Source organism: Cyanistes caeruleus, chromosome 1 (genome assembly GCF_971803275.1).
Source record: "Cyanistes caeruleus chromosome 1, bCyaCae1.hap1.1, whole genome shotgun sequence".
NCBI classification, from domain to species: domain Eukaryota; kingdom Metazoa; phylum Chordata; class Aves; order Passeriformes; family Paridae; genus Cyanistes; species Cyanistes caeruleus.
The window spans coordinates 19,712,818-19,739,979 of NC_141701.1; the positions used below are offsets into that span (position 1 = coordinate 19,712,818).

Sequence of the window (27,162 nt, forward strand, 5' to 3'; positions counted from 1 at the left end):
TTTTGCTTTTTCACACAACTAGTGAAAAGCTAATCCATAGTATTTCAGCATTTAAGGAATTTGCCCTTAAAGTTATAATATATCAGCAGGTCCCTAAAGTAATTTTCTCCCTATAAAGCTTTATTTAAAGAAATAATACATCTCTGATAAATTTTCGGATTTTCACCATCCAGAAGTACCTGAAAATGTCCGTCTGCCTTCTGTTACTACCCACTACAAGGTCATGTACAAGACACACAGAGAATTATGATAAGGTCAAATTTTTGGAGATGACCATTTAATTTTTATTTGAAGAACTGCTTGTTGAAAGTGCAGTTATTTCAGGTAAACAAATAAACCAGGCAAGCTCCATGCCAAAATACTTTGAAACAACCACTATGAAAACTATACTGAAGATGAGAGGTTCAGGTATGAACACAGAACACTCTGGCCACAGTAACACTTTAAGTTACATCTCTAAAGGCTTTTCCAGGTTTGGATTTTACTCATTTATAGATTTTTTTTTATAATTTTTTTTTTTTTTTTTTTAATATTAACCTACTCAAGAAACTCATGCATAGGAAGACACTAAGAAAAACTGAAAGAAAAAAGCAAATCTACGCAATTAACTACTTCAGTCAAATAGGATTGATTACGGTTTAATTTTTTGTATCACACTTGAAGGACACTTGTTAAAAAATGATCTCCCACAAAAAAGTGACAGCACTAGAAAAACAAATACTGTGTATTTTACAAACTGAAAAATCAGACCCTTTGTTGATTTAACAACAGGAGACCAAGAAGGAGCAAAAAGCACAGCAATTAAGCAGTAATGTTTAATTTTTTCCCCACTCATGATAACAAAAGCTTTAATTAGCAACATAGGTAAAGAAATGTGATTACAACAAACTATGCCAGATCCCCATACGTTATCACTGGAGCTATATTTATACCAGATAAGATTGTGACCCAGAGTTTTCAAGTACATGATTATATACAAACACTATAAAGTATTAACTTCATGTGCACATGTAATGTCTCGTAATAACACATTCTTCCTTGCATTCATAAAACACAGCTTTTCAAATATAAAGTCTAAGAAACTACTACTCACGCAAACACAATACTACAATCACTCCAGAGTTTGATTACAAAACTACAGTCCAGTGAACTTGTGGGACTAAAAACATAGTCCAGAATATTCATACGCACTTGTAGTGTGTAAAGTAAAACTTGAATACAACACAAATACCTAGTATAATTTTTATTTTAAATTGACTGTATACCTGTAGCCAGGCATTCGAAGTTCACATGCTTCAGCTCAATCTGACATCACTTTTCAGAAGAAAGTCCTAAATGTACTCATTTGCTGAAAAAGCTATCAAGTTTCTGCTACGCAGTTTTAGCAATTATTTGGTTTTAAGCAACTGGCCTATTTTGAATTAGCATTTGTATAGTTTCTTTGTAGTAATGAGATCTCTGCTTTCTTTGGGTGGACTGAAGAACCTGTTGGACAATTTTACCTCAATTTTTCTATATTCATAGCAATTTAAAGCAGCAAAAATTTGTCTTTCATTGAAGAGACACAAAAGAAATTTTTCCTGAATTTCAGACCTGGCATGATCAACTCCAGTTTTCTCAAAAATGTTGGAAAGCACTTCACAACAAGGGCAATTCTTGTTTTCGAACTCAAGGTATGTAAGTAACACAGTTCTTAGAATGTTCTTTGTATAGAATGCAAATGTTTTTCTTCCACTGTATGTAACAGAGCTGTATGTACTAAATCAGAACAATAACAGCGTAATCTAGAAATAGTTATTCTTTTAGACAGAAAAGAAGCACAGATAATTGGGAAATTTAACCTCCAAAATACTACTTTCTCACAGGTTATAATATATGCTAACCTGGTTTTAGCTTGCAAATTTCAGCATTCTTCCAGTCACTGCAACTAACCAGAACATAGGTGAAACTATTAGAATTAAAAGAGGACAAAGGTAAGTGAAAATATTTGGATGAAAAGCAAAAGGACAGAACAACTGCTAAGGTACAAAAACTATAGTACACAGTAATTAAGTACTTGGAAGATGAGGAAAAGTCTGAAAATGTATGCTAGCAGATGACTTAACTTTCCATTAACTTGTGTTTTCTGTGTTTCATGAAGTATAGTGTTACATGGTTTTCACAGTCAAGTTTTAATCAATTGATGCATGTCTTGTGCAAATAGAGTAAATAAAATGTGTAGAATTTACATTAAGGAAAACTTTGCTCTGCATCTACAAGTATTCTTAATTATTTTCACTGATATTTTCTAGTATTCCCAACTGCCAAGTGCATGCATTACACACCTGAAATATCACCACACTGATTTCTCCTGCTCCCCCACGACTCCAATCTACTCGTGAAACCAACAAATGGTACATTACTGTCAATTTCTGAATCCATCAGGGAGTGAAGTCTATCCCAGGCTCAACTGAGCATCAAGGTCAGATTGAAATGGGCGACCAAGACAACCCATTTGGTCCTGGAGACACTGCAACTTTAAAAAGCCAAAAGGAGGCTTAACAGAAGAGCTGACAAGAAAGCACATCTCTCAAGCTTTATTTCTTTCCCCATACTTAAAACTACTTTAGCAGTTAACATTTGTTTAGCACAAAGGAGTTTATTTCCTCTAAGAATTTATTTTCTTTCCATTGTTTACACTTTCTGTTCAGTCACTGACTACTTTTTACTCTCATTAAGACTATTTTTCAATATTCATTTTAGAACTGATTACATTTTTCTTCAGTTTACAGGTGTAGACATTTAACTGGATCCAGGACATTAATTATTTCTTTCTTCCAAGTCCAATCATGTCCTTTTTGCCTATATATACTACCCATTTGCTACTAACCTGTTGATTCCTTTCTAATCCCATTATTTTGGATTTTCTCACACTTTTTGTTTACTTTGCTGCTCAATTTGTATTTAAGTATTTAAGTAAATAACTTTTTCCCATCAACACCAAAGAGTGGTGTAAGTACTCTAAAATGAACCAAAACCTGCTTTTGTTTAAGCAGGTTTAAGCAGTTGCTTCTTAGCAAGCAAGCCTGGTAAGTGAATTCTGTCCTTTAAATGATTGTTGCATGAAAAATACTCATATTATACCATAAACTATGTTCAGTAATGAGTCAAGTAAATCTACTGGAATTTCCACTACTTCTCTATACTTGGTATTAAAAGTTGCACATTTGGCAGAACCCATCACCTCTAGCCTTAGATGCCTGAAAGTTAAGGTAGTCCAGAGTGCTTACGTAGACACTCCTATGGGCAGGGAAGAACAAAACCTCCTGAGTGATTCATCCTGCTCTAGGATGAATCTAGACCCCTCTTGGTATCTGAGAGAGCTGAAATGAATCATCCTCTTAAACACACAGCTTAGACTAGGAACCTATCTTTAGTCAGCTAAAGTTGGGGAAAACAAATCTGACTTATGCTAAAATGCTGAATACACAAAATACTGCATAACTAAAAAGAAAAAAAACAACCCAGTCTTATTCAAACAACTTCAGTGTGTAATATGGATAGAATTTTCATCCTGACCTTATAATTTCTTCCCAGCATTGACTGTTTCTGTTGTCTTCAAAAACAGTTCAGGATTTTAATGTAGTTTAAATAGCCTAAAGTTTATCCAACAGACAACTCACTGTAATTCGAGGTGGTAAAGCTGGTCAGGAAATCTAAAGACTGTAAAAGAGACATACTACCAGAAACATGAGAGAGAACTCCAACTTCTCTGACAACACTGACAAGAGGGAAAAGAGAGACTTGAATATTAACAAGTAATTTCACTTTAATCTTTTTAACAAATTAAAGACTTCCCAATTTGTACTTAATCAGCTTGTACCACAAGTAGTTGTGGTATTTTATAGAAGCACATGGGTTAGCAGTTCTTCTCAAGCCTGCTGTTTTAATCCATGTTGTTCCTATCAGTATTAGGCTCTTACAAAAAGTCTCATACAATATAACTATTGAACTTTCTTGACTGGGAATGTTATAGCTGCTGTTAGGCACTCTATAATGCATTTTGCAATCAGCTAAATCAACAAAGTATTTTTAACAATGAACAGTTCAGAACTGACAGATCTGCTTTCTTGTTCACAACTGCTTATCACGGTATAGATATCATGTATGTTTACCAGGTGCTTCCTATAGTTAGGATACCTTCACAGAAGCCGCTCACAAAAGATAAGGTCACAAAAGAGATGAAAAACGTGCAAGCTTCATACACGCATGACTTTATCATCAGACAAAATAGCTTTGGGTGAAGGACTGTAACAGTCACAAAAAGCAGCTTCTATGGAAGTGAGAGAACAATAGAAGTTTGAAATTCAGTTTGTTTTCCCTCTTCTTGGAAGCACAAATGTAAACTTAAATTGTTAACATCCTCATACAGCTGTTCAGAGTGAAACATCACTTCTCAATTATAATAAATCAGTTCAGAAATAAAGTGTTGCAAAGCCTGTAGCGCTCTGTATTGCCAACAGAGAAAATAGATGCAACGCAAAGACTTGGGGAGTCACTAGCTGTGGGCTTTCATTTGAAAAGAACACAATCTCATGGATGGTGACAGACCAGTGTGACTGGCTGTGAAGGGGGAGGGGGCCTCCTCCTTCCTGCCACAGTCTACAGTGGCAGTAATTCTAGATCCAACCAAACAAGGATTCTGAGACTATACTTATGAACTAGATGCCAGAGCTTCAGAAACTATAGATCAGCAATCAAAAACTGTCCTTTGTTACTCGCTTTATCTCAGTGCCTGCAACCAGTAACAGAGCTTACACACACTGATAATCCTGCCCTTGAATCCTAAGAAACACTCTGTAAGCTGAGGATTGTTGCCAGGAACCTCTCTTCAAAAGCCACACTCAGTAACTTTGAAATAAACCATATACAACTTAAAATACAAATACTTAATTCATTCAATGTAACTTACTTTTTAGCAGCACACACTATTCTTAAGAATACAAATGACATCTAACAGGCCTTAACTAACCCTGTGGATTACCTCTTTTTAAAGTATTCTATGTATATATTTAACTATAATTGTAATGGCAATACAGGTTTCAGCAGAAATAAATCGTTCTGAGTATAAAATAATTCAAAAGATAATTATATAAGCTTTTGGAATGGTAATGGAACTGTGAGACTAAAGATACTAAATAATATGGGAGAGATGTTTCCACACTTTGTCATATTTGCCAAATAATATGAGGACAAGACAAATAACTACAGTGAGTACAGGGCCATGCAAATGGGTTTACACTCCAAGCCTTGCAAGGACAGAGACACAGAGGAAGAGATCTGATGCTACCACTATCAGACTGTTATCAATTCATCTGATATCAGAAATAATTTCAGTGGAGCCCATAAAAATCAACTGAGACACCCTACTCTACAAAACAGAAAATATGAGCAAACTCTGGCCATCAGATGATTGATTTGGTAACGTACCTGAAAGAAACCAGCACTTGAACAAGTTAATCCACTGCATTTTACTTCAGATTATATTAATCACCTCAATACTTTGCTTCTTTGCAAGCAATTATTGTTTTCTGTCATGCTGATTAACAATCATAATTTCTCCTGGGATAAACCTCATTTGAAATAACTGTATGTTTCCATTTTCCCTAAGCACTTCTAGAATTATTTGTCCAGCAATTCTCAGAAACAATGCGTTGTCTCTTTCCCTAATTTTTAGGATCAGTCTGTGAATATTCAAGTGTTGGCAAGTGCCCACACATGTGCAAGCCATTAGCTGTCCAAAATAGAGGTATGAAACTATTTTAGTTCCTATTAAAACCACCACTTTGTTTAATGAAATGACATCTTGACACATTACATCTCAGCACAGTGATCATGTTAAAAAGCAGTGTCAATTATTTCTAACCATTTCAGCTACAGCACTTTTCTCCTGGGAAAAGACACTGCTGTGCAGCACATTCATCTAGACTGAGTCTGGCCTTCCTCTTTCTCTACATGTTTGATATGTTCTCATTATCGCCACTGTTTGCTTTTGAAGTCCTTTCAAGACAAGGATCATTCATTCAAATGTAGTTTCTGCAGAACAGTGAAAATGTTCTCTACATTGTATTCCTGACTTTCTTTTTATTAATAGGTTTTACATATATATATATATATATATATATATATATATATAAATTTTTAGGCAGAAACTCTAAACACCTGTGCTATAAATGAACATCATTCAAATGTACTGGCTGCTCAAGAGCTTCTATCAGTTTTAAAAAGAGGAAAAAAAGTCTCACATCTTTTCAATCTTTCCCCATTAAAACTTCAAATACAAGAACTCTTAGATATATGCAAGTACTAGCCTAGGGTTCAAACTACATAGCTCTAAGCACTTGATTAGAAAAGCAGCAGAAGCACATTTTAAAAGATATTTACATGCCACAAATAAAGACTATTGCTTAATATAATTTTCAAAAATTATTTCAATGGAAATTAACAATCCATGAGATTCTAAACCAGCTTGCAGCAGAACAGAGAGATTATTTCAGAGAAATTCTAACAAGTGTCAAATTCTAAGTCTAAAGGCTCTTCTGCAAGTTCATATTCCAATTTAATTATGTAACAATTCTGTTCCATCCCTACTGCAGAAATATTCAATCTCCTGTAAGAATTCTTCATCCAACCAAGAACATCCCGTTTTATACTTTGCACCTAAAATCATTATCATATTCAAATCCAGTTTTTATGTCACTTCCACACCTGACTACATAAATAACATCAATAGGTACCTGTTCCTACACAGTTCAACCTTAATTTACTTTGTTGAAAACAAGTGGATGTTTTCATTTGAAATAATCAACCCTTGAGACGGTTCAATATCAAAAGCAGTCACTTGCCTATCATTACAGGTGTGTTCCCACATACATGTTACATTACACATGATTTCAAAACCAGTCTAGGCTTCTGTGAGTCAAACCCAAGAAAAAAGACTGAGCAGTCAAAAATATGTGTTTCTTTTTCTCTATCCAGTAGTAATATTTTTCTTGTCAATATTTATCCAATGATGACATAAATGAGGAATGTGCTTTATTTATTTTTACTGATTCTTTCAGAGGTAAATCACAGCAAATATACAAATATAGTGTACAACCTGTGAGCAAGTCTGTTTTTTGGGCCTGGGCTGACAAGAATTTTTTCAGCCACATCTTAGAACTCTTCAAACACATTCAGAATTTTTGTATCAAGGCCACCAAATAAGACAAAAAAGAGACAAAATGGACCTTCATTACAGATGTACAGTACACATGAACTAAGAACAGGTGGTGAAATTTGTCATTTGTGCATTTCATATTTTAAAGAAGATTACCCTTATTCATTTGCAATTAGTATTCTGTCAAATTTGACCTCAGATTTAAGTCAATCCAAGTTCAAGTTTTGTGACTTTCTAGAAAGAGGACATTACACTACTTGTTGTAACCAAATAATCCCTTCGTGAATTCTATCCCTAGCTGAGATAGAATGCACAATTTCATTGTTCTTAAGAAAACCAAAATGTGCTGACTGAAAAGACTGGAGTTGCTTTGATAAACTGCTTAAATTTGAGTAAGCTGTTTAAGTGTTTCTTGCACTTTTTAATTCTGTACAGTTAAAATAATGTTTTCCATTTGGATCTATGTATTTATTTCTTGAAACACAGATTTCTAGTTTCTTTTTGAGATACAATTTTCTGTTTGATGAGCATTTAATGTCTTGATTAGAAGGAGGGTTTGCTTGTTTAACTTAGGTCAATTTTTAATCCAACTAAAGTTGATTTTAATACCTACATAAATTTAAGCTGGACTGACAATATGGCCTGTCAGGTTTAAACATAGGTTAGCAGCAAATAAAACAAAGGACAGAATAGACAATCTTGTACTTTTTATTCTGGAAGCCTTAACATGCTCTTTAGTGAATGGTGAAAAAAAATTACAAAAAAAAAAAAATCACTTCAACCTTTTCAGATATCTCTTTTCTCTTCTAGAAAGAAAACAGTACTCTGAGCTCCAGCAGCAGTAAAGAATGAGAAACCATAAGAGGTAAAGCACAAGACAAATGCTGATGTTCAGATGAAAAAGATCTCCTTTTATCCTGCTAGGATCCAATCTAATTCTGACTTAGCATTGTTCAAAGGCTGTTATCAGAGAAGCCCCTTCCTTTCTTTGTCCATACAAACAAGCATCCAACAAGAAGTACAGCAGATTAGAATCACAGAATCGTCAGGGTTGGAAGGGACCAGGGTTCATCAGGTCCAGCTGTCCACCATCACTGTAACCCCTAAACCCCATCACCCAGAGCCAGATCCAGACACCTTTCCAAAACTTCCAGGGATGCTGACTCCACCACTTCCCTGGGCAACCTATTCTAGTGCCTCACCACCCTAATGCCTGACAGTGAAAAATGTTTTTCTAATACTTAATCTGAACCTCCCCTGTGCCAATTTAAGGCCATTTTCTCTCATCCTCTCACTGCAGGCATGGCAGAAGAGACTGAGCCCCACCTCACTACAGCCTCCTGTCAGGTGCTGGTAGAGAGTGGTAAGGTCCCCCAGCCTTGTCTCCTGAAGTTGTTTCTGTTGAATGTGATACAGATGAACATAAGGGAACCCTTCCTCTGGGGAATATGAGAATCCAACAGTGTCACAAGCATGCAGACAAGCCAGTAAGAGGTAAATATTGCATTCTTGGAAGGAGTAGGGCTGTGAACTCTTATGCATATTCTAGTTCTCTTAGGAGAAGTAAATACATAGATGCCCTCTTCTGTCTCTGATTACCAAAAGTAATGAATGTATCCTTCATTTAGTCAGAAAGTCTACATAAATAAAATGCAATGAATTAAAATAATCTAAAAATTTTGAAGGAATATGGGCTCCAACACAACAGAAGTATTGCCAGGGAAAGATAATGTCAGGTGCAGGGAGGGGGGGGTGTCTGGTGCGACGCAAAGCCGAGGGCTGTGCAATCACCTCTATCAGTGCTCTATCAGTGTCTACACTCCAGCCAAATCCAGAGAAAACAAGGAGTCAAAGATTCAGGTCAATAAGCTTATAGGCGATTTGCACAAACTGCTCCTGCAGCAAGGTAAAAAACAAAGTCATATTGGCTTTTCTTTTTTATTCCTTCTCTTTGAACTCCTTGGTCCAAACACACCCTCGAAATGTCAGTGTTATATGCAAGAATTTAAAGAGCTGAGCTTCTTAATCCCGTTAAGAAATAAGAACAAAGTTGCCTGTAAAGATCTCCTTATTGAGCTAAAAGTGATTATGGTATAGCAGCCTTCTGCTGATCCTACTTTCACTTGCTGTAGCAGAAGTGGTAGAAATTTGTCATGAAATGCATTACTGAAAAGGAAAAAAAAAAAAAATAGATGAAAACATGGGGAGAAAATAAAGAAAAGAGGGCATAAATCTACTGTGTGATCCAGAAACAGAAAATAGCAAGCATATTGTTAGTCACTACATGCATACATGAAAGAAGCAAGGAATAGTTACACATTTGCACACAGGCATACACACGGACACAAAGTCATACTCCAGAGGAAAAAGGGACACACAGAAATCACTTTCAGGGTGTTATTATAGATGGTAGCACGATAGCTTTACTCATGAAGTATGAAGGGATAGATTAATACACGGACAAACTTAGCTTTTTACGTGCTTTCTTGTATGAGGACTCACACTGCAGCTGTTTCTCTGAATCTCAAGCCTGGCTGCACAATCAGGTCACATGGTTTAATAAAAAAAAATCCAGTTCCAAGCTGGTCTGGCAGGCTAGTAACAACGTACATGAGCATGATTACATTACATGAACAGAAAACTTAGTTCAGGTTTGGAACATCTCTTCCTGCCCAAGAACAATATGAGAATATAGAACAAGGTATAGACCCACTATGCCAGCCATATATTCCCTGTGTTTCCTTCTTGCTGACTTAGAACTGTATGTGAGTTTCTGACTGCACTGGATTCCCCTCATTTTCCTCTTCCCCCACAAATAAAGATAACCAATGTATCAGGAACCCAAACCATTCAACCAGCTGCAAACACACATTGCTGCAGACATACGTAGCAGTGTGTGCTACAGATCATAAAATCCTTGCATCCTGAAACAATCACTCTCCATCCCACCTCATGTATCCTCCCTATCACCCTATGTCATCAGCTGAAGCAGAGTTAACATTGGGAAGCAGAAGCCACTTGCTTCTGCCACCAGGAGCTTTAAGGCCACTGAATCTCCTCCCACTGAGGGCTGCTGCCAATGCTGCCTTGTGATGAAGCAACCATGGAACACCTAAAACACGAGGAACAAGAGCAATAGTCATATTACAAGCAATGAACAGGAGAATTTGACACAATGGTCTTGGCAAGCAGCAAGAAATGAACCTGCCTTTTTCCCCTAATTATCAGATACGGACATTCCTTCATTTGCCTCCTTCTTCTGGCAACAGTCCAGCATTTGCTCTTTTGATTATAAACCTCCTCCATTTTCTTCTCTTGCCCCTTTCCTTCTGTGAACACAGCTACTTAACTATCTACTAATCTCATATCGCTTAAGATAATTTTCCTTTGAAAGTTAAACCCTCATTGAACACTTCTGCTAGGAAGGTCACAAGAAAATGTAGTTTGTTAAGCCAGTTACCACCACTATCAAAAGCCACCAAGGCTCCTATTCTCCTTCCTGTTTACAGGGAGTAAAACATGTCAGCATATGAGCATAGCAGACTTTCCAAATAACAGACAAGAACTTCATTTTTATTTTTCCTGATGATATCTAGCTAAGATAACAGCAATCAGAGACTAGAAAACTAACTATAAACTACTTCACCTCACAAATAATCTTGATTTAAAACTGATTTTCACCCCATCGCCTTCAACTTGGCCTTTGTATTATTGTTGTTTTCCCCCCCTTCTATCTGCCCTTCTGCCATCATTAGCCCTAGCACACTTCTTCTCACCTCTTTTAGCATCACATTAATTTGTTATTCCAACCTGCAGTAGACAAAATTTATTCTTTATGCCTTATGCCCTAGCTTCCAAATCCAGCTCTATCCCTGTTCTTCATGGGAGACAGGCTATCTTCTCCATACACAGACTGCTGAAATACTGACATTTAGTAATAAATTTTCTACATCTGAACTTAATCTGAATTATTCTTAATTTGATACAGACTCTGATTCCAGATGTCCACTGATTAAAAAAATACTCGGCAAGGGAAATTCCAGCTAATAAAGTCTTCGTGTGGACAGCATCATCAGATACCCTCTTTATTGGCTGTACACCCATTTGTAGTAACTAAAAATAAACAGCAATTTTTAAGGTGGTTTTCAAACCGCCAAAATGCAATGCACTATCATCAAGGCTACCTTCTACAAAGTTTTTGTTTCTACTTCAAACATAGACATCAGTGCAATTTGTAATAGAACACTACTATCCTATTTCCAAAATACTCCTTTTCTCCTAATCTCGCTGTCAAAACTGCAAACAAATCAAACTTAACTGCCATCAATTATGAAGCTCTTCATCCAAAAAGGTTAAAAAAAACAGAGCTGGAAGCTTAAAGGAATCCCTGACAAATAGTAGGTTGGTAATTCCTATTTCGGCTTTAATCATTGTTCACTTCTTCTCATAGGCTACATAGGAATAAATATCCACATGCAGCAAAGTTAATTTTGTGGTACTTCAGGAGTGTGGGAGAGGAGGAACTTTCCAGATTCCTTGTCATAAAAGCCATTAGTGAGCAAAAGGAGAAGGGAAAAGTAATAGTGGAGAGTCAAAATTTTGAAAATGGAGAAGTTGTAAAATGACATGTAGCTCAATCAACGTGATTAATTTGCTTCACACTTTGCAGAGGCTTTTGCCTTCACCTTCTTATTCTGGCAACTATTCTGCTGTATCTATCTCACAAACCCAAATTAATAAGATGGAAATGACAAGTATGGCTTTATAAAGGTTCCTGTTTGCAATTTGGACAGTAAGGGACTGCTCTCTGCTTACAATACCATCAGGCACAGCTTGACAGGAAAATCTCTTCAAGAAGCCAAGGTTACCAAGTTGTGAACCTGTAAGTTCTCTATTCTCATTCCTCAAAATGAATTGTGACCTCAGTAAATTTTTTGCCTTCAGTACCTAGCTTGTATAGCAAAAAGCCCCTGGTTTTAGGTGGCAGCAGAATTTACAGAGCTGGGTAAGTATAAAAAACATACCATGGATGAAGCCTCACAAACACCTCCTCCCCAACAGCTGTGTCACTTGTTCCCCATGCCTCTTGATTCTTGCAGGAAGCCCCGCTACTCATTTGTCCTCTTGTTCTGGGTCAGCTGGGAAGAAACCCCAGGGGAGGGAAATAGGGAGACAGGACAGATAAAATTTATATCCAAGAAAACACCTTTACTTTCTAAAACCATTAATGGTCCATGCTAGCAAGGGCAGAATTCAGAGACAGCATAATGGATTCCCATGGCAGTTCTGATATATTTCTGTAAAAAGGCAACCTGTTGCATGAGGAAACACAGATCTACACTTACTTTTCCCTTATCTGGAAATACTTATGATTTACAGGCTGCCAATACTGTCAAAGAGCAGAAGAAAAATCAGAAGTCAGGCCTCCAAAACAGAAATTAGATTGCTTTTATTTGTTCTCTAGCTTATTTGGTACACATTTCACTTTCATGCTTTTTCATTTTCATGATGACTTTTCACACATGAAGTTAAAAAATATTTCTAGTAAAAAAAAGCAAAGCTTATTTCTCATATTATCTTTTAATTTCAATACTGAAGCTCTACAAAGAAAAACAAAAGGCTATGAATTCTTAACAGATTCATAAAAAAAAAAGAGAATTAGTCTAATTTTTTATATTTACTATATAATAGAGCCACAAACCCTTCCACTAAGAAAAGAACACAAAAGAAATTTATTTGCTTTCCAGATTAGTTTTTTCTTCTTAGGGTTTATCTTCAAGAAAACATAGGTGGCCTCATGCTAATGACATTTAAGATGTGACCCTGAAGAAGTTGGACATTCAACAGAAGTTAAGACATTAATAAAAACCCAGCACATTTCCAGTCTCCCATTCCATCCTTTTCCAGGGAGGTTCCCAATTTGCTTCAAAGTGGGACTTTTTGTCACACTGCCTCAGCTGGAGGTAGATTACAAATTTTATGTTCCCCTTGATCCTTAGAGATCTCCTTTTCAACTCTTCTTCTGCAGAAATTGCACTGGAAAGACTTAAGATTCTTTTGTAACTACAACACACAAACTGCTGGGAAGTCAGAAGGTGCTTAGCCTGAAGAATCAGCAGATGTCCTTAATAAAACATATAATCAAGATAACCAAAATTCAGATTTAAATGTATTCCCACTTGATGCCTGATCTTCTTTAATGCAACGTCCTTGATTCAGTGATTTCCCTCAAAGATGTGTTTATTTAAAGGGTGGATCCAAGATAAATTGAAATTCAATGTAAATTTGCAATATTGCAAAATATGCTATTTTTTAAAATTTTTTTTTTTTTTCTTGATTTCATCTAAAACCATAGTACTTTCCACTAGTAGGTCCTGGAAATGCAGTTAGAAATACAGAGAGATAACTAAATCAAACTGATATGATATGAACTAATAGCGGGACATAGTATTCCACTGCTGACATGAGAAATTCAAGAGACACCAGTATAACAATTATGTAGATAGTGGTTTCAATATTTATTTAGTACTGCCAATAACAGGATGAGTGCTTTTTTCCAGCTAAGGAAAATGGTGTCCAAAAGGTATGTGAACCAGTGAACACAAAGTAATTGTGGTATTTGTTTACACCGTATTTGTAGTAGTACTAAATTCTTCCTGTTTGTAAAGAATCTATTGATAATCTGGTCTCTCCCCACAATAAGGTTTGTAGATGCTGAACTCCAAAGTATGGATTAGACTGTTTTGATATCTTAGGGTGACTTACTAAGCTACATAGAGGATATACAGAAAATACATTGTAATGCCTTTGTCACTGAAGACTCTCTAGGAAGGACTAATATTCTGCAGTCAGAACACCTGACTCGTCCAACAGATTTATTTGACTTTGTCCAAGACAGATGAAAATAATACAAAACCAGAAGCGCATCAAGTTATCAAGAGAAAATATATGTCAATGTCCAGGAAAGAACAGAAAGACAGAGAAACCACCAACATCCAAATGCCCGAGGGACTTGTGGACTAACAGAAGAACACCACCACAACAATTTCAGCTATTTGATAGGCATCCTTACCTGCAGAAGACAAACAATAAAGCAATCAAGTGGATATCTGGCAGGAAGAAGGTTATTTAATGTTCTAAATAACAATAGTGTGTTTGTCTGCCAGCTGACTGGGAAGCAGCACAACCTTGCAGACAGAACTGGTAAGAATGAATTAGTGAGTCTCATGTTAAAATACCTCAGTCTTCAGTAATTCCCAAGTAACAAGTGCACCAAAAAAGTGTTTGCAACTTCAGAAGTTATTCTTTCACAAATCACTAGTTTTCTACTGTGCATAATAAATTCTATAATAAGCTCTATTTTAATCCAAAAATCTACAGATGCAATCTGTTTTCCTAGCAATGTTTCCTAGGCAGGGAAGCAATGAACAGACATGCTGCATTGCTAGCTTCAGATCTGATAATAATTGACTTCTGGGGCCTGTTCTCTACAGTTAAATATGTAGAAAATAACACTTGGAGGAAACATTATGGCAAGATGATTCATGTCCCTGAAGTGTCCTTCAACATACTTAAATATTTATCCCTTACCAGGCTTAATTTCACAAGTGACTCATTTTCCTGTTTTTAAGGTAGCATTGATAGGGCTTTTTGTACATTTTAAACCAAAAAAAATCTTTGACCAATTGGACAAAATTTGGACAGTATTCTCTCAAGAGGCTGGCTACAATGATTACCTTTATTACAAAAGTATTCCACTTCTTCACAGCTCAGATTTTCAGGCTCAAACTCTGCAGAAAAGCTTTCCTCCAATGGAAAGTCTTCTTTTGAGATAGTATCATTTTCTTCAGACAGGCACTCTTCTTCTTCATCCTCAGTGGCATCTTCAAGGGGCCCTTAAAAAAGAATCAGGGACACTGTGGCAAAACCATCTAACAGGACAATGTGAAATAAAACCTCAGTGAACTTTTAACTGGCATTCTTTAGCTAGTTTTTTTCCTTTCACAGCTGTGTTCAGCATTTACTAGAATTGGACAAACACCATTTTATGGAAATTGAAATTGAAAGTGACTTTTCCTGATGACTTCAAATCAGAATATGCAAACTGTCATTAATAATATGTATTAACAATACTCGCGCATGGGGGTTTTTCATTATTCATTGGGCTCTACTATTAAACACAGACAGTTTTAACAGCTGAAATCAAAGCTGTATTTGTAAAACGACATAAACAGTGAAGAGCTTTCTCTTGTTTGCTAGTGATTGTTTTTGATGCTGAATTACTGCACTCAAAATGTTCCTTTGCAAGCTTTGTTAATCAAATTAAATGTACTGGCAACAGTGAAATACTACAAAGGTTTTGACAGCACAAACTTCAGCTTATTCTGCTATTTTGCTTCAACCAGCCCCTGATGGTATCCATGATCATTCATGCCAGACTATTTAACAGTTTCCCAGTCAATGGACAGGACTCAAGAGATTATTTATTCATTTCTCAGAGACCAAAAAGATGTCCTGGTAAACAGCCACCCAGGGCTACAAAAACTTAAGCTAGTTACAGCAACAGGGCATGAGTTTGAATTTGAAATGGTAGTCTGAGGTCCTTGACTTTTCTTCTAGTTACCTAGAGACATTACTGCTACAGATCCTCTCAAAGACACAGCACCAGACAGATTATAACACGTAACACCAAGGTTACCAATTAGAATATACGCAAAAATTAAAATCTTTCTTATATACACACACTTCAAAATCATTTGTTAATAGCAACTATTTGCTAAAGACATCTCTTGTGCAGGATGTAGAATTTCACCCTAGATTTAAATAGAGATTTGAAATAACTGAACATATTTTAATTTAACAAAGATTTTATTAAATGTCAGTATGTTTCAAAATCCATCTTAAGACTGGATTTCAAAAGAGAGATTTCATTATACATGGTTGAGGCTTGAAAAAAATTACGTATTTCACTCTCCAATGAAAGCACAGCCTCATTTATAATTGACTGAATATTTCTTCTTCAAAATGAAAGCGAGCTAGGTAATGAAAAAAATGTGATTTGTATTTATATGATAGTTTTACAGTATTAAATACACTATTCCTATATAATCTATCATGCTGAGATACAATACATAAATGATTCTGTTGTGTTCAGTGAAAAGGAAGGAATAAATTTTTAAAGAAATCAAATATTGACTACACTCTAATTTTAAGTAATTTATTGCGAACCAGTAACTACCTACATTTATTAAAACAGCAAAATTCACTTTAGGCTAGGTTGTGTAATTCTTGCTTCAGAGGAATATGATGGTTACTTTTTATTGAAATTGATTGAGATTCCCAGCTGGGATTCCATAAATTAATATAGCTTACTATCTTTCATGGAAATATGACTCTCTGTGCCAGCTGAGAATCTGACCAAATGAGCCCACTTTTGTAGACACATACTCACCAACAGTAGCTGTCATTCAACAATATAGCTCCTAAAATAAGGGGCTATTATTATGGCTGAAGAAATAAAGATTCTCACTATCAAAGTATCCATTACTGTTAATTGCACCTTCCAGCCATGCTGGGAAAAAATCCAGCAACTGCATATGCACAGGGAATGAAGAGTGGCTATGGCACTGTACAGAACAGAGAACAAAGCACGAGCACACGCTGGAGCAGTGCGCTGCAGCTCAACATGGGCACTCCAGGCACCTTACTTGTGTCCAGCCTCATGAAAGGAAAGCACAAGGGGTTCTGCACAAATTATCAGAAATACTACTCAAATTTCATTTTACTATTAAAAGCTGACATTGCCTGTAGAGCCATTTACTGGTGTGCACTCCTAGTAACACCTGGATAAATAAACTAGGAAAAAATAGGCTATTTTAGGGAAACATAATTTTTTGACGCACATAAAAATGTATTAATACCATATTTTGCATCACTTCAAGTACAGCTATAAGCTTAATAAATTTTACAAGTATTTTAAATCTGAAGAAAAAATTTAAAATTCAGACATTTTCAGTGAAAGTCTATTTCCTGCTGAGTGAATAGATCTTTGTTATTGACTTTTGCAATGTGTCTTACAAAATACAGCAAAAGCAATTCACCTGCAAGTAATCCAATTGGCATGTATACATGACATTTAGGTCTGTTCCTAGATGTTAAACCAGTTTGTTTGATCAGGTCAGCAATACATAATCAGCAAGCTAATCATCACTGTATGTTAATTAGGAAAAGAACAGAAATGCAGTTGCTATGCTTTCATTTGCAGCAGTCATGGAAACACACCTTATAATTTCCATTGACACTCTTTCCAAGAAAGAAGAAGAAATACAATGTACACACCAGCTCCACAGCGCTGATTCAAACCCCTGTCATTTTGCAGGCCAGGACTTTATTTTTTAAATCAATCTTACACTAAAAAAAAATACTGACTAATGCTACTATAGATACATTTTGTGTACGAACAGGTATGTAACATCTCTTAAAGTTACAAGGCCAAGCATTTGCAAATGGAAATACAAACTGTCACATCCCAAGGAGATCAGAGGTGTGCATGCATCTACACCAGGCTTTGCCTTGCACGTGCAGCCCACATACCAAACCCAGGGGAGTTTATCCAGGAACACATCAGAGCTTTACCTAACAGGGGCTGGCATCAGAGCCTGTGCCCCAACACCAGCAATGGCAACTGCTGATGCTGGAGGATCCATGCATAAATATTTTTCTAGGTTTCAGGCGGCTGCTGCCTTGTCCAATTCACCCATCTACAACCTGATCTTTGGGACAAATTCTGTCTTACGCATGTTGAGCTGTCTTTCATTTTTTAAATGTCAAAATACATTCAGCTCAGGCCCAGAGCTGGTATATTGTAACTGATAACTAAAGAAACTCCTTTAAGAATAACTTAACTAAAACAAACAAAAGAAGAAGATCAAAAATTAGGTATTTCTTAATTGCTAGTTTCATGGGAACTCAAAATAGATGATTTCTGTGGCCATATTTAATTACCACTCAAACACCGAGTGGGTTAAACACTAAAATCCAAAGCCATTACAAGGAAATATAAATAGAGTAAATTCTCTGTTCTTGACTACTTTATCTAATTACTTACACATAAACAGACAATAAATAAAAATACATTTTCAGAATCTCACAATAAAGAGTATATGGAACTAAATATTCTTGACAAATGCAAAAACATTAACTATGCAGGATTATGTTTGCCTGAGTTGGTCATGTGCCAGCAAAAACCTCTAGCTGCTACCAGAAAATTACATCAGCTAGAGAACTAAGAATTTATCTGGTTCCAAGACTTATAGGTAGGTTATCAACACTGACTAGCTCCTATCTAGGGAAAAACCTGCACAAAAGCTACTGCATCTTCTTACCTGATTTAAAATACTTAAAACTACTGGGTCATACAGACAAAAATAAATGTGTTTTAAAACAATAGTTTCTTTCGACTGTATTCTGTGATAGTGCTTTTTCCCCCCAGTTATTATGTTGATATATTACCTTCAACAGTCCAAATATAGGTCAATCAGTTACTTTAGCATCCTGCTTTACCTTCTGCATTTCTTTTAAACTGTTGATTTGATTCAATAGTATTACTCCCATTACTTAAACTAATCATGTTATTAAGTACTTGTGGCACAACATGCACTGTGTCTACTTTTATTTCAACTGGACCAGGGTTAAAGTCCCATCCTGTTCTGCTGAAAAATCCTTTAATAACTGCTGATTATGACTTTAAAGCCAGTAGCCATAATGACAGAGCAATGAAAATCCAAAAATTGCTACTACTGAAATTCATCCGAGTGTCACAGTGATCTGACAACAAACAGCTCTGAGATATGATTAGACTCTTTAATAATTAAAGCAGTAAAATTTCAAACTTAAGCAGTTTAAGAATTTAGATGACTAGTTAATTCCAGAGATAGTCTAGATGTTTGTCTTCTCATTTCAGCAATTCTTTTCCTATTAGCAGTTTGTAAAAGAACATGATGCAATATAAGGAGAGGTGATTCTGAAATACTTCAGATTAGCTAGATAATGATGAATAGCTAAGGATTCCCAATCACACTAGGTAAAACCTCAGTTTCTAATCTTAAATGGGGGTACTTTAATTTGAGACAAATTAAGTCTCTATTAACTCATTCTGTATTTTGCATGAAGCCCTGAAAAAAACTTTTTCCTTTATAAAATGAACAAATAATCATGTTGTGGATTTAGAGGGGTTGAGCAGTTTGCTTATTCAGTACTTACTCCATGAGTATTTATTGATATGAACACAAATCTCAACTCTTTTTGCAAACAGCAGAGATAAACAAGACACAGTAGAAAACAGTACCACTGGTGACAGCAATGAAATAGTCAATGTGGTAGAAATCTGTATGGCTTAGTGGACACAGTAGTCCACTTTGAGAAACCACCACATATAATTTGATACAAATAACAGTATCCACCGAGGAGAGGCTGAAGAGTGAGCTGCATGTGCCTTCATGGAGAAAATTACTTCTGATTGAGGCCACTTGCCAGCACTGTGTGGGGAAATTTGAACTGTGCTCCCTAATTTGTACCAGATTTACAGGCATTCAAGGACATATTTTTTAGCATTATTATTAAATGCTAAATAAATAAATATTCCTAAAATATCATATACTGTAATGTAAATGCAAACATAGAGATGCAAGCACACAAAGACAGCTACTAAGTGACAATCCCAACACAGTGAGTAACAGATGCTACCTCAGCACTTAAAAGGACAGGCCACATTTAACAAAACAAAATCAGCACTGCAATAGTTTTAATAACACATACGAGTGTGAGAATGAATGACCATCAGAAAAGGATTTACACTCACTTAACAAGAGACACTTCTGCTACAATAAACACTCCTCTTAACACAAATTTGAGCATCGAACCCTTCGAACACATTAGTCCTGATACATCAATGCTTGACTCCAGTGTTATGGTACTATAACTGTAATGAAATAATTGAAATTCAATAACATTAAATGGGTAATTTCTGTAATAATTTCTCATAGTCAAATTCATCAGACTTCACCCTAATGAAACCACTTTAATGCACGCTCAAATTAAGCACGTGCTTCATATGCTTTCCTGTCCAGTGTTTTGCACTTAAAATGCATGTATCCTATAGTAGAAAAGTATCACTGAAATAATTACCTCATGAAAATGTGAAGTGGTTAGCTTCCTTCTCACCTACCAACATTCTCCTACATTCCCGCAGTAGCAACATAAATCAGTGCTCTTAACAAATTAAGCATGCCTCAGAAAGCCTACAATACTTGACAGTGAGTGGCTGGGGAGAGGTTAATGAGTATAATTAGTAGCAGCAGCATTAAATAGTAACAACTTCAATAAATCAGAAGCCTGAAATTCACTGGATCAACATCAGACATTTTGCATGTTCTGTGGGATCCATTCAGTATTTCCTAGGAAAACATGCTGCCACATACAGATTATCCTTAGCTTATGATAAGACCTAGGTATGTGATGCTCCCTGATTACAGAGGGAAAAGCTTCAAAAAATCAATCCATTTATCTGCTGTTTCAACATGAACATTTCCTTCTAAGTAGAAACAATTACATAAGACAAGCAGCAGTCAAACACTTCCTATTAATTCACGTTGGAGGGAATTTGCTTCTAAAAATTCAGTCAGGAATACTAAAAATACAAGAGGGGGTTCAATTTACTTCATTTTAAATACAGTAATGGAAGTGAAGACACCATACAATAATTCAGAGTTCTCTTTGTCTTGGGAAGTTTCCCATAGCAAACTTCCTTAGAGACTTCTCCATCCTCTTCAGTCCATTGAGTTTATTCGTTATTTATCTTAACTATATTATTTCTGTAATTCCTATTACATTTTGAGCTGTACTTAAGAGATGCAGTGCTGCCTGTGCACATTGAACCACTCCAGTCTGTTTAGCAAATTGGCTGAACTTCAGAACTTTTGACCAGATCGGAAGATTGCTCCAATTTGTGATTCCTCACATCTTCATAGGGGCATCCAAGCAGAATCAACCACTTCTCACTTCCAAAACGGGAGAAACTTTATGACCATGATTCAGTGAGGAACTTAATAGAGAGAAAGGGAAAGAAATGCTTTTTGGACACTATAAATCTATACCAACCTGATGTAATTGAGCTTAACAGCAAGAAAAAGGTATGAAAGTATATTTCTGTAGGAAAAGAAAGTTATTTTGAAACACGTAAGTTCTTCCTGCAGCCACTCACTTTTAACGTAACTTGCATCAGGGGATCTGGTAGGAAGGAAACATTTTTATTAATTTTCCCCTTATCTGTAAGAAGAATGCTGATTTTTTTTTTTTTCATTTACGTTCCTTGCCTGCAGGTAGCAGACCAAGAAAATCATATAGCAGAATTTTTTCCTTTTGATTAATTTCTTTCCATGTGTTATGTTATTTCTTATATATAATTGATTTCAGGTTTTGCTTGTAGCTGTACATCTTTTTATATCTGTACCTACTGCCTTCCTTCAATCAAGAAAGTTGAAGGAAATTACCTGAATTTTGTTAAGTTTATTAAAAAAGGAGCTCTGTGAATATTTAAATTGAGTTTTGAAATGGTAATACATGAAAGATATTAGAGAATTTTAATAGTAGGTTCAATTTGACCCACAGACTATTGTAGAAAGGGTCAAATTTTATTCAAATTATTTCTTTACAAAAAAAAAAAATGAACCCTTTGATTTTATTAAAGTAGATTAATATTCTTCACTGCTAGGTCCTTTGGCACTTTGGTGCATGACAGCATTAACTGTGCTTGTATATGAACTTTTGAAAGACCTTTAAATGTTCCAGTAATTTGGAACTTCACTTTCATTTATCCTCTTGTCTTCTTTTCTCTTGCCATTATCCAAGAGGCCACAACAAAATTGACAGTGCCCATGGTCAGTTTGCTCTTAGAGCCAAGGCCAGAATATTTCCAATCAATAAAAGTGAAATGATGAAAAAGGAACCATTGAAAATATGCTTAGGGAGACATTAATTTCAAAAAATAGTGTCCAAGTGCACACAGAACATGAACTGCAAGACCTTTGCAGTTAAATATCAGACCTCAGTTTTCAAGCAGGAGCTCATGCCAAAATACATGTCTTAATTCTACCTACACTTGTAACAGCTGCACAGCAGATGCTCCACAGCAGATGCTGTTCTGTGTGTTTCTGGTGATACAAGGGGAGAAAGAGAAGAACAAAGGGGACAAGATGAGTATTGTGACTCACCCTACAAAAATCACAGCAGCAACACACACTACCAGAGTACCAGAGTGCACCAGTTTCCAATTCTCCTGAAGGGAATTTTTAGCTAAAGCCTACAAAGCGAACAGCAAGCTGGACATAAAGCTCTCAAAGATGCATTTGTGATCCTTTTAGATAACTTTTCATGTTAGGAATAATTTTACAATGGTCATTTATCATTGGTTTTCTTAAATTTAAATGAGTAAACAAGGAAGATTTCTTGCCTCCTTACACAGAAATATTATCCCTGAAGCATTTTTCCCTGAATTATGATGTATTTTGTCATTTTTAAACCCATCATTTATTTCTGTATGATTCCTATCTGCTAAATTTTACAGAACAAATTTTGAAACTACTGGCAATCTGCTTCAAAATACTGGCAATATCATTTGCCCCATGATACACAGCTCCTTTTAATGAAAATATTATCCAGTTCTAGTGTATTGTTTTACCTAGATAAGTATGATGATAATGTTTAAACTTCTAGGCTTAAAAAAAAAGTTGAAAAAGAAAGCACCACTTGTGTAAGAAGATGGCTTGTTAATTCTGTGTCCTTCCCTAAAATTAAATATAAAAAGAAAAAAAGGGTATAATTTTTTTTTCTCAAGATGTTCATATTGTTTTCTAAATGTAAAGCATTTTAAGATTTGATATTCACCCTTCTAATAAAGAAAAATCCCTCATCTTGGATCTTACAACTAAGCAGGTAAAAATTAAAGGTGCAATTCTAGAACAATACCCAGACTCTAGTTTGCTGTACTAACAGAGGGCTTTGGTTTTTTTAAACTCAACCTAAGAGAACAGGGAATAGACACATCTACACCAGCCAATCTACACCAACACCTATCCTAGAGTAGCTATGGTATGCCGCTTTAAACAGTCCAGGGAAATCCTCTGAGGTTTTGGGATCCAGAAATTTTCAGTGAATCCTTTCCTCCAGTCACAGCAAACTGTGATACTGGTAAAAGGACTTTCTTTCCATGTCCTAACCTCACCTTTCAGAATTTCAGCCATGCAGGTATCACACTGCCCATGACTCAGGACACCTTGCGCTACCGCCCATCTCCATCTCCACATACTGCTACAGCAAAGCAGTCTCCAACATCAAACCCCAAATATGATGAATTTTATCTTACACACAGCCAAGTGATATTTGGAGCTGAAAGCTTTTCAGAGCCATGAAGGCAGCAAAAGTTCACTCTGCTTCCAACGCCAGTGCTGCCCTTACCCCAAGCACAGGACTTCACTGGCAATCACTTGTGTAGTGAGTGACACATACTGGTATTTGCTAATCACTGTTCTCACTCACCTGCTGGAGGGAAAAATGTGATGCAAGTAGAAGCACTTTGAAGCGACTAATGATGCTGCTGCAGTGTATTTAATGGCCAGCATGTTAGCTACGATGAAAGAGGAACCTCACATCAAGTACATTAAGGGATCAGAGGAATACATACTCATTACTCACTGTAATTTTACATCCCCAGTTTCAAGACAAAATACTCACATTTTTCTCATCCAGGAAAGACACACTATACTACTGTAGAAAATAAAGGGGGCTTTTTTCTTTTGTTTATTTAATATTTTCTAAGTTTGTATGTAGCTGCAGATTATTCCTGTTCATCTTTTGTTTCTAGCTGCATTTCCTCAGATGGAAACTGGTCTCTCATCTATTTACATCATCATGCAATTAAATCAAAAAAGCAGAAAAAAGGAATCTGAACTTCTTAGGTCCAGAAATCAGTAGTGAACCCATGACTTCCCTCTCCAGTTACTATTTCTCTTTAAATTGCTATTGCTTTTTTTTCCTCCCTGTCTTTTGCTTATTTAAGTGGAACAGAGAATACTACAGAAAAAAGAAGCCCCTGAAGACAGCCCAATCTCTAGTAACATGACCAAAGTTACAAAGATTTTATGTAGAATTCAGTGCCAGTTTGAGTTAGACCTCAATAAAAAGCCAGCATACCTAAAATGATTCATAACACAACAACACAGTTAGAGGAAAAACTCTGAAACACAGCAGGGGATGTAACAGACACACATGGAAAAAACCACCATGCTTAATGTGACTGCCAGTTCTAAAGTATCAGGAAAGAGAAGCTGAGAAATTACAATTAACTGAATCACAAACTTTGTGATCTTTGTCTCACAGACATGTACTAGAGCGTGGTAAACTAGCCTATAGAGGTTCTTCAATTTGATAATAATATGACCTGATAAAGCAGGTTCACCTGCTCAGGGTTACATCCAGGTGGGTTTCGAATATCTACAGAGAGGTGGACTCCACAACCTCTCTGGCAGCAAGTTTCAGAGCTCAGTCATCCACAAAGTAAAGCTGTTTTTCTTCACATTTAGACGAAACTTCCTGGGTTTCAGTTTGTACCCTTTGATCCTTATCCTGTCACTGAGGACCACTGAAAAGTAGACAGTGCCTGTACTGGTGCAGGGGGTTATTGCTTCCCAGGTGCAGGATCCTGTACCTTTGTTGAACCTCATTAGCTGCCTCTCCACCCAACTCCAGCCTGCCCAAGTCTCACTGAAAGGCAGCACAGACTTCAGATTTACTAGCCACTCCTTCCAGTTCTGTATTTTCAGCAAATTTGCTGAGGGAACACTGAGATTCTTAGAGCCTTGAATTTTAAATACCTAGAGAGGATTTGCTATTTTTAATCCCATCGTTGGAGTTTATTGATATACAGAACAAAATGGAAGGGTCTCAAATTAGAACTAAATCTTTAGATCAGATTGTAAAATAAATCAGATTGTAAGTTAAAATAAAGAGTGTATTTTAACAAAAAAAAAAATCCGAAAAAAAGTCAGGTAGAATAAAATTATTCTATTTGTATTTATTTATTCTACGCTGTATTTAGCCACAACAAGCCAAAAATAGGGCACTAGCAGAGTCCATCCCATGTACAACAATCCCAACCTGAGGACCCACAGCAAAGAAATGTCAATGCATATTTTTTTTCCTGCAGATATTCAGATCTCATTTTCCCCTCTAAATGGTCATTTATGATTATTTACAGTAACAGTTGGTGTAATTTACTATAATTACCATTAGGATGAAATTTTAAGGGTGCATTTTGTGTGATTTTTTTAATAAATTCTTCAAAGAATTACAGTATTACAGCACTTATTCTGTAAACTAAAAATATAATGGACTATTAATCTTCATCATCGTATTCATCTTACAAAAACCATGAAAAAACCTTGACTTTCATCATCACATATCTGGAATAAGTAATTTAATGACACCATAGTCTAGGTCATATACAGAGTGGGATTTATTGAATGGCAACATTTATAGATCATTTATACATTCATCATACATGTCTTTATGCATTCATGTATACAAGCCCCAAAATACAAGTAAGTGCAACTAAATATTTTAAAATAAACTATAAGTGCATATTATAATGTACCTGAGTTTTTTAATATCCTTGCTCACTTTTTCACTACTTTAATTTGATTCCTCACTGGTAGGAACTGCAACGTTGCACAAAAGACATTGTATGTCCCCCAGAGCTGGCATAACCTGCTGGTTTTCTGAGTTAGTCACTAATTAATAATTTGAAAACAGAAAGTCATTATGTCATTTCCAGACAATGAGCTTTTAAATGGTGCATGTTATGTCCTAGCCTTTTGAGTAAGAAAAAGTTTTTTCCTCTGGAAACCAGATGGCTGGTAAGTGTTATTATGAGACTATGCAAATCTCAAAGCAATAAGCATGAAATCAAAACAAGAATTCATTCTTCTCTCCTCTTATCATGATTGTTGTTTTGCGGAACCAACTTATGGAATAATACAATTGGATGCTTTGGCAATGATGAGATAACCCATCTCCTCTTACTTTTTTTTAATAGCAAATAGTTCTGAAAACATTTTTTGCCTGTACATTTAACTTTTCTAATATCTTGTTCTCCATGCCAAACTCAAATGAGGTAATCTTATCCCAGGCTAAGTCTTCTCAGTAAACTTATTCACTTGAAAAGTTTACTGGCTTTACTACTAATATAATTTGATTATCAAAATATCCTTGACTGGCTTATGTTTTGGATTAGCCAATCTTTTCCTGTTAGGAATGAAAGCCAGAAGAGTTATTTGTTATTTTCTATCACTTAAAGGGGTAAACACCTGCATGTTCATGAAAGTGCCAGCTCCACTCTACAACTCTAAACTTCAAAGAAGATTTTCAAAGTTCAACAACACAGGTGCATCATTTTGCAGAATTCTATTCTACAAAATTTGTAGAATACTCTGAAAATTCTTAAATTTCTAAGGCTGCCCCAAAAAAAAAACCTAAGAAACTGAAATATTGATTCGCAAAATAAACACTTTGAAAGGGTCTGGTATGGAATGACACTGTTTAAAAAAAAAATTAAAAAAAATTATCAAATATAAAATATACTAAACTAAAATAAAATAAAATCCTATGTTGGAATATTATTCTCTATGTCTCAGTCCTATTTTTCATTCTTGTTTTTTTATTAATCTATGACATATTCACTGTTAATAAATTTTAGTACTGAATTTAATCATAGCATAACTTATGGAAACATTTCAGTATTCTTACAACACAATGTTTCCTGTCTGCATTAACATGTTAAAAGATTTCTAGCTACTGTAAGGTTGTGTCATTTTATGATGCAAAAAAGAGTAGTGACAATTATGTAAAATTGC

At 35.7% G+C, this 27,162-nt stretch overlaps 1 protein-coding gene across 2 annotated transcripts in view; it reads right to left on the reverse strand.

The window, feature by feature from the left end:
* ZFPM2 (zinc finger protein, FOG family member 2) overlaps positions 1 to 27,162 on the reverse strand; it is a 305,701-nt gene that overhangs the window by 234,218 nt on the left and 44,321 nt on the right. Inside the window, exon 2 of one of the 2 annotated variants that reach the window (XM_086880820.1) lies at positions 14,935 to 15,093. The exons of the other annotated variant lie outside the window; for it this stretch is intronic. Within the exon in view, the coding sequence (XP_086736946.1) occupies positions 14,935 to 15,093 (159 nt within the window). The remainder of the gene's footprint in view (positions 1 to 14,934; positions 15,094 to 27,162) is intronic. 2 annotated transcript variants of the gene reach the window in all.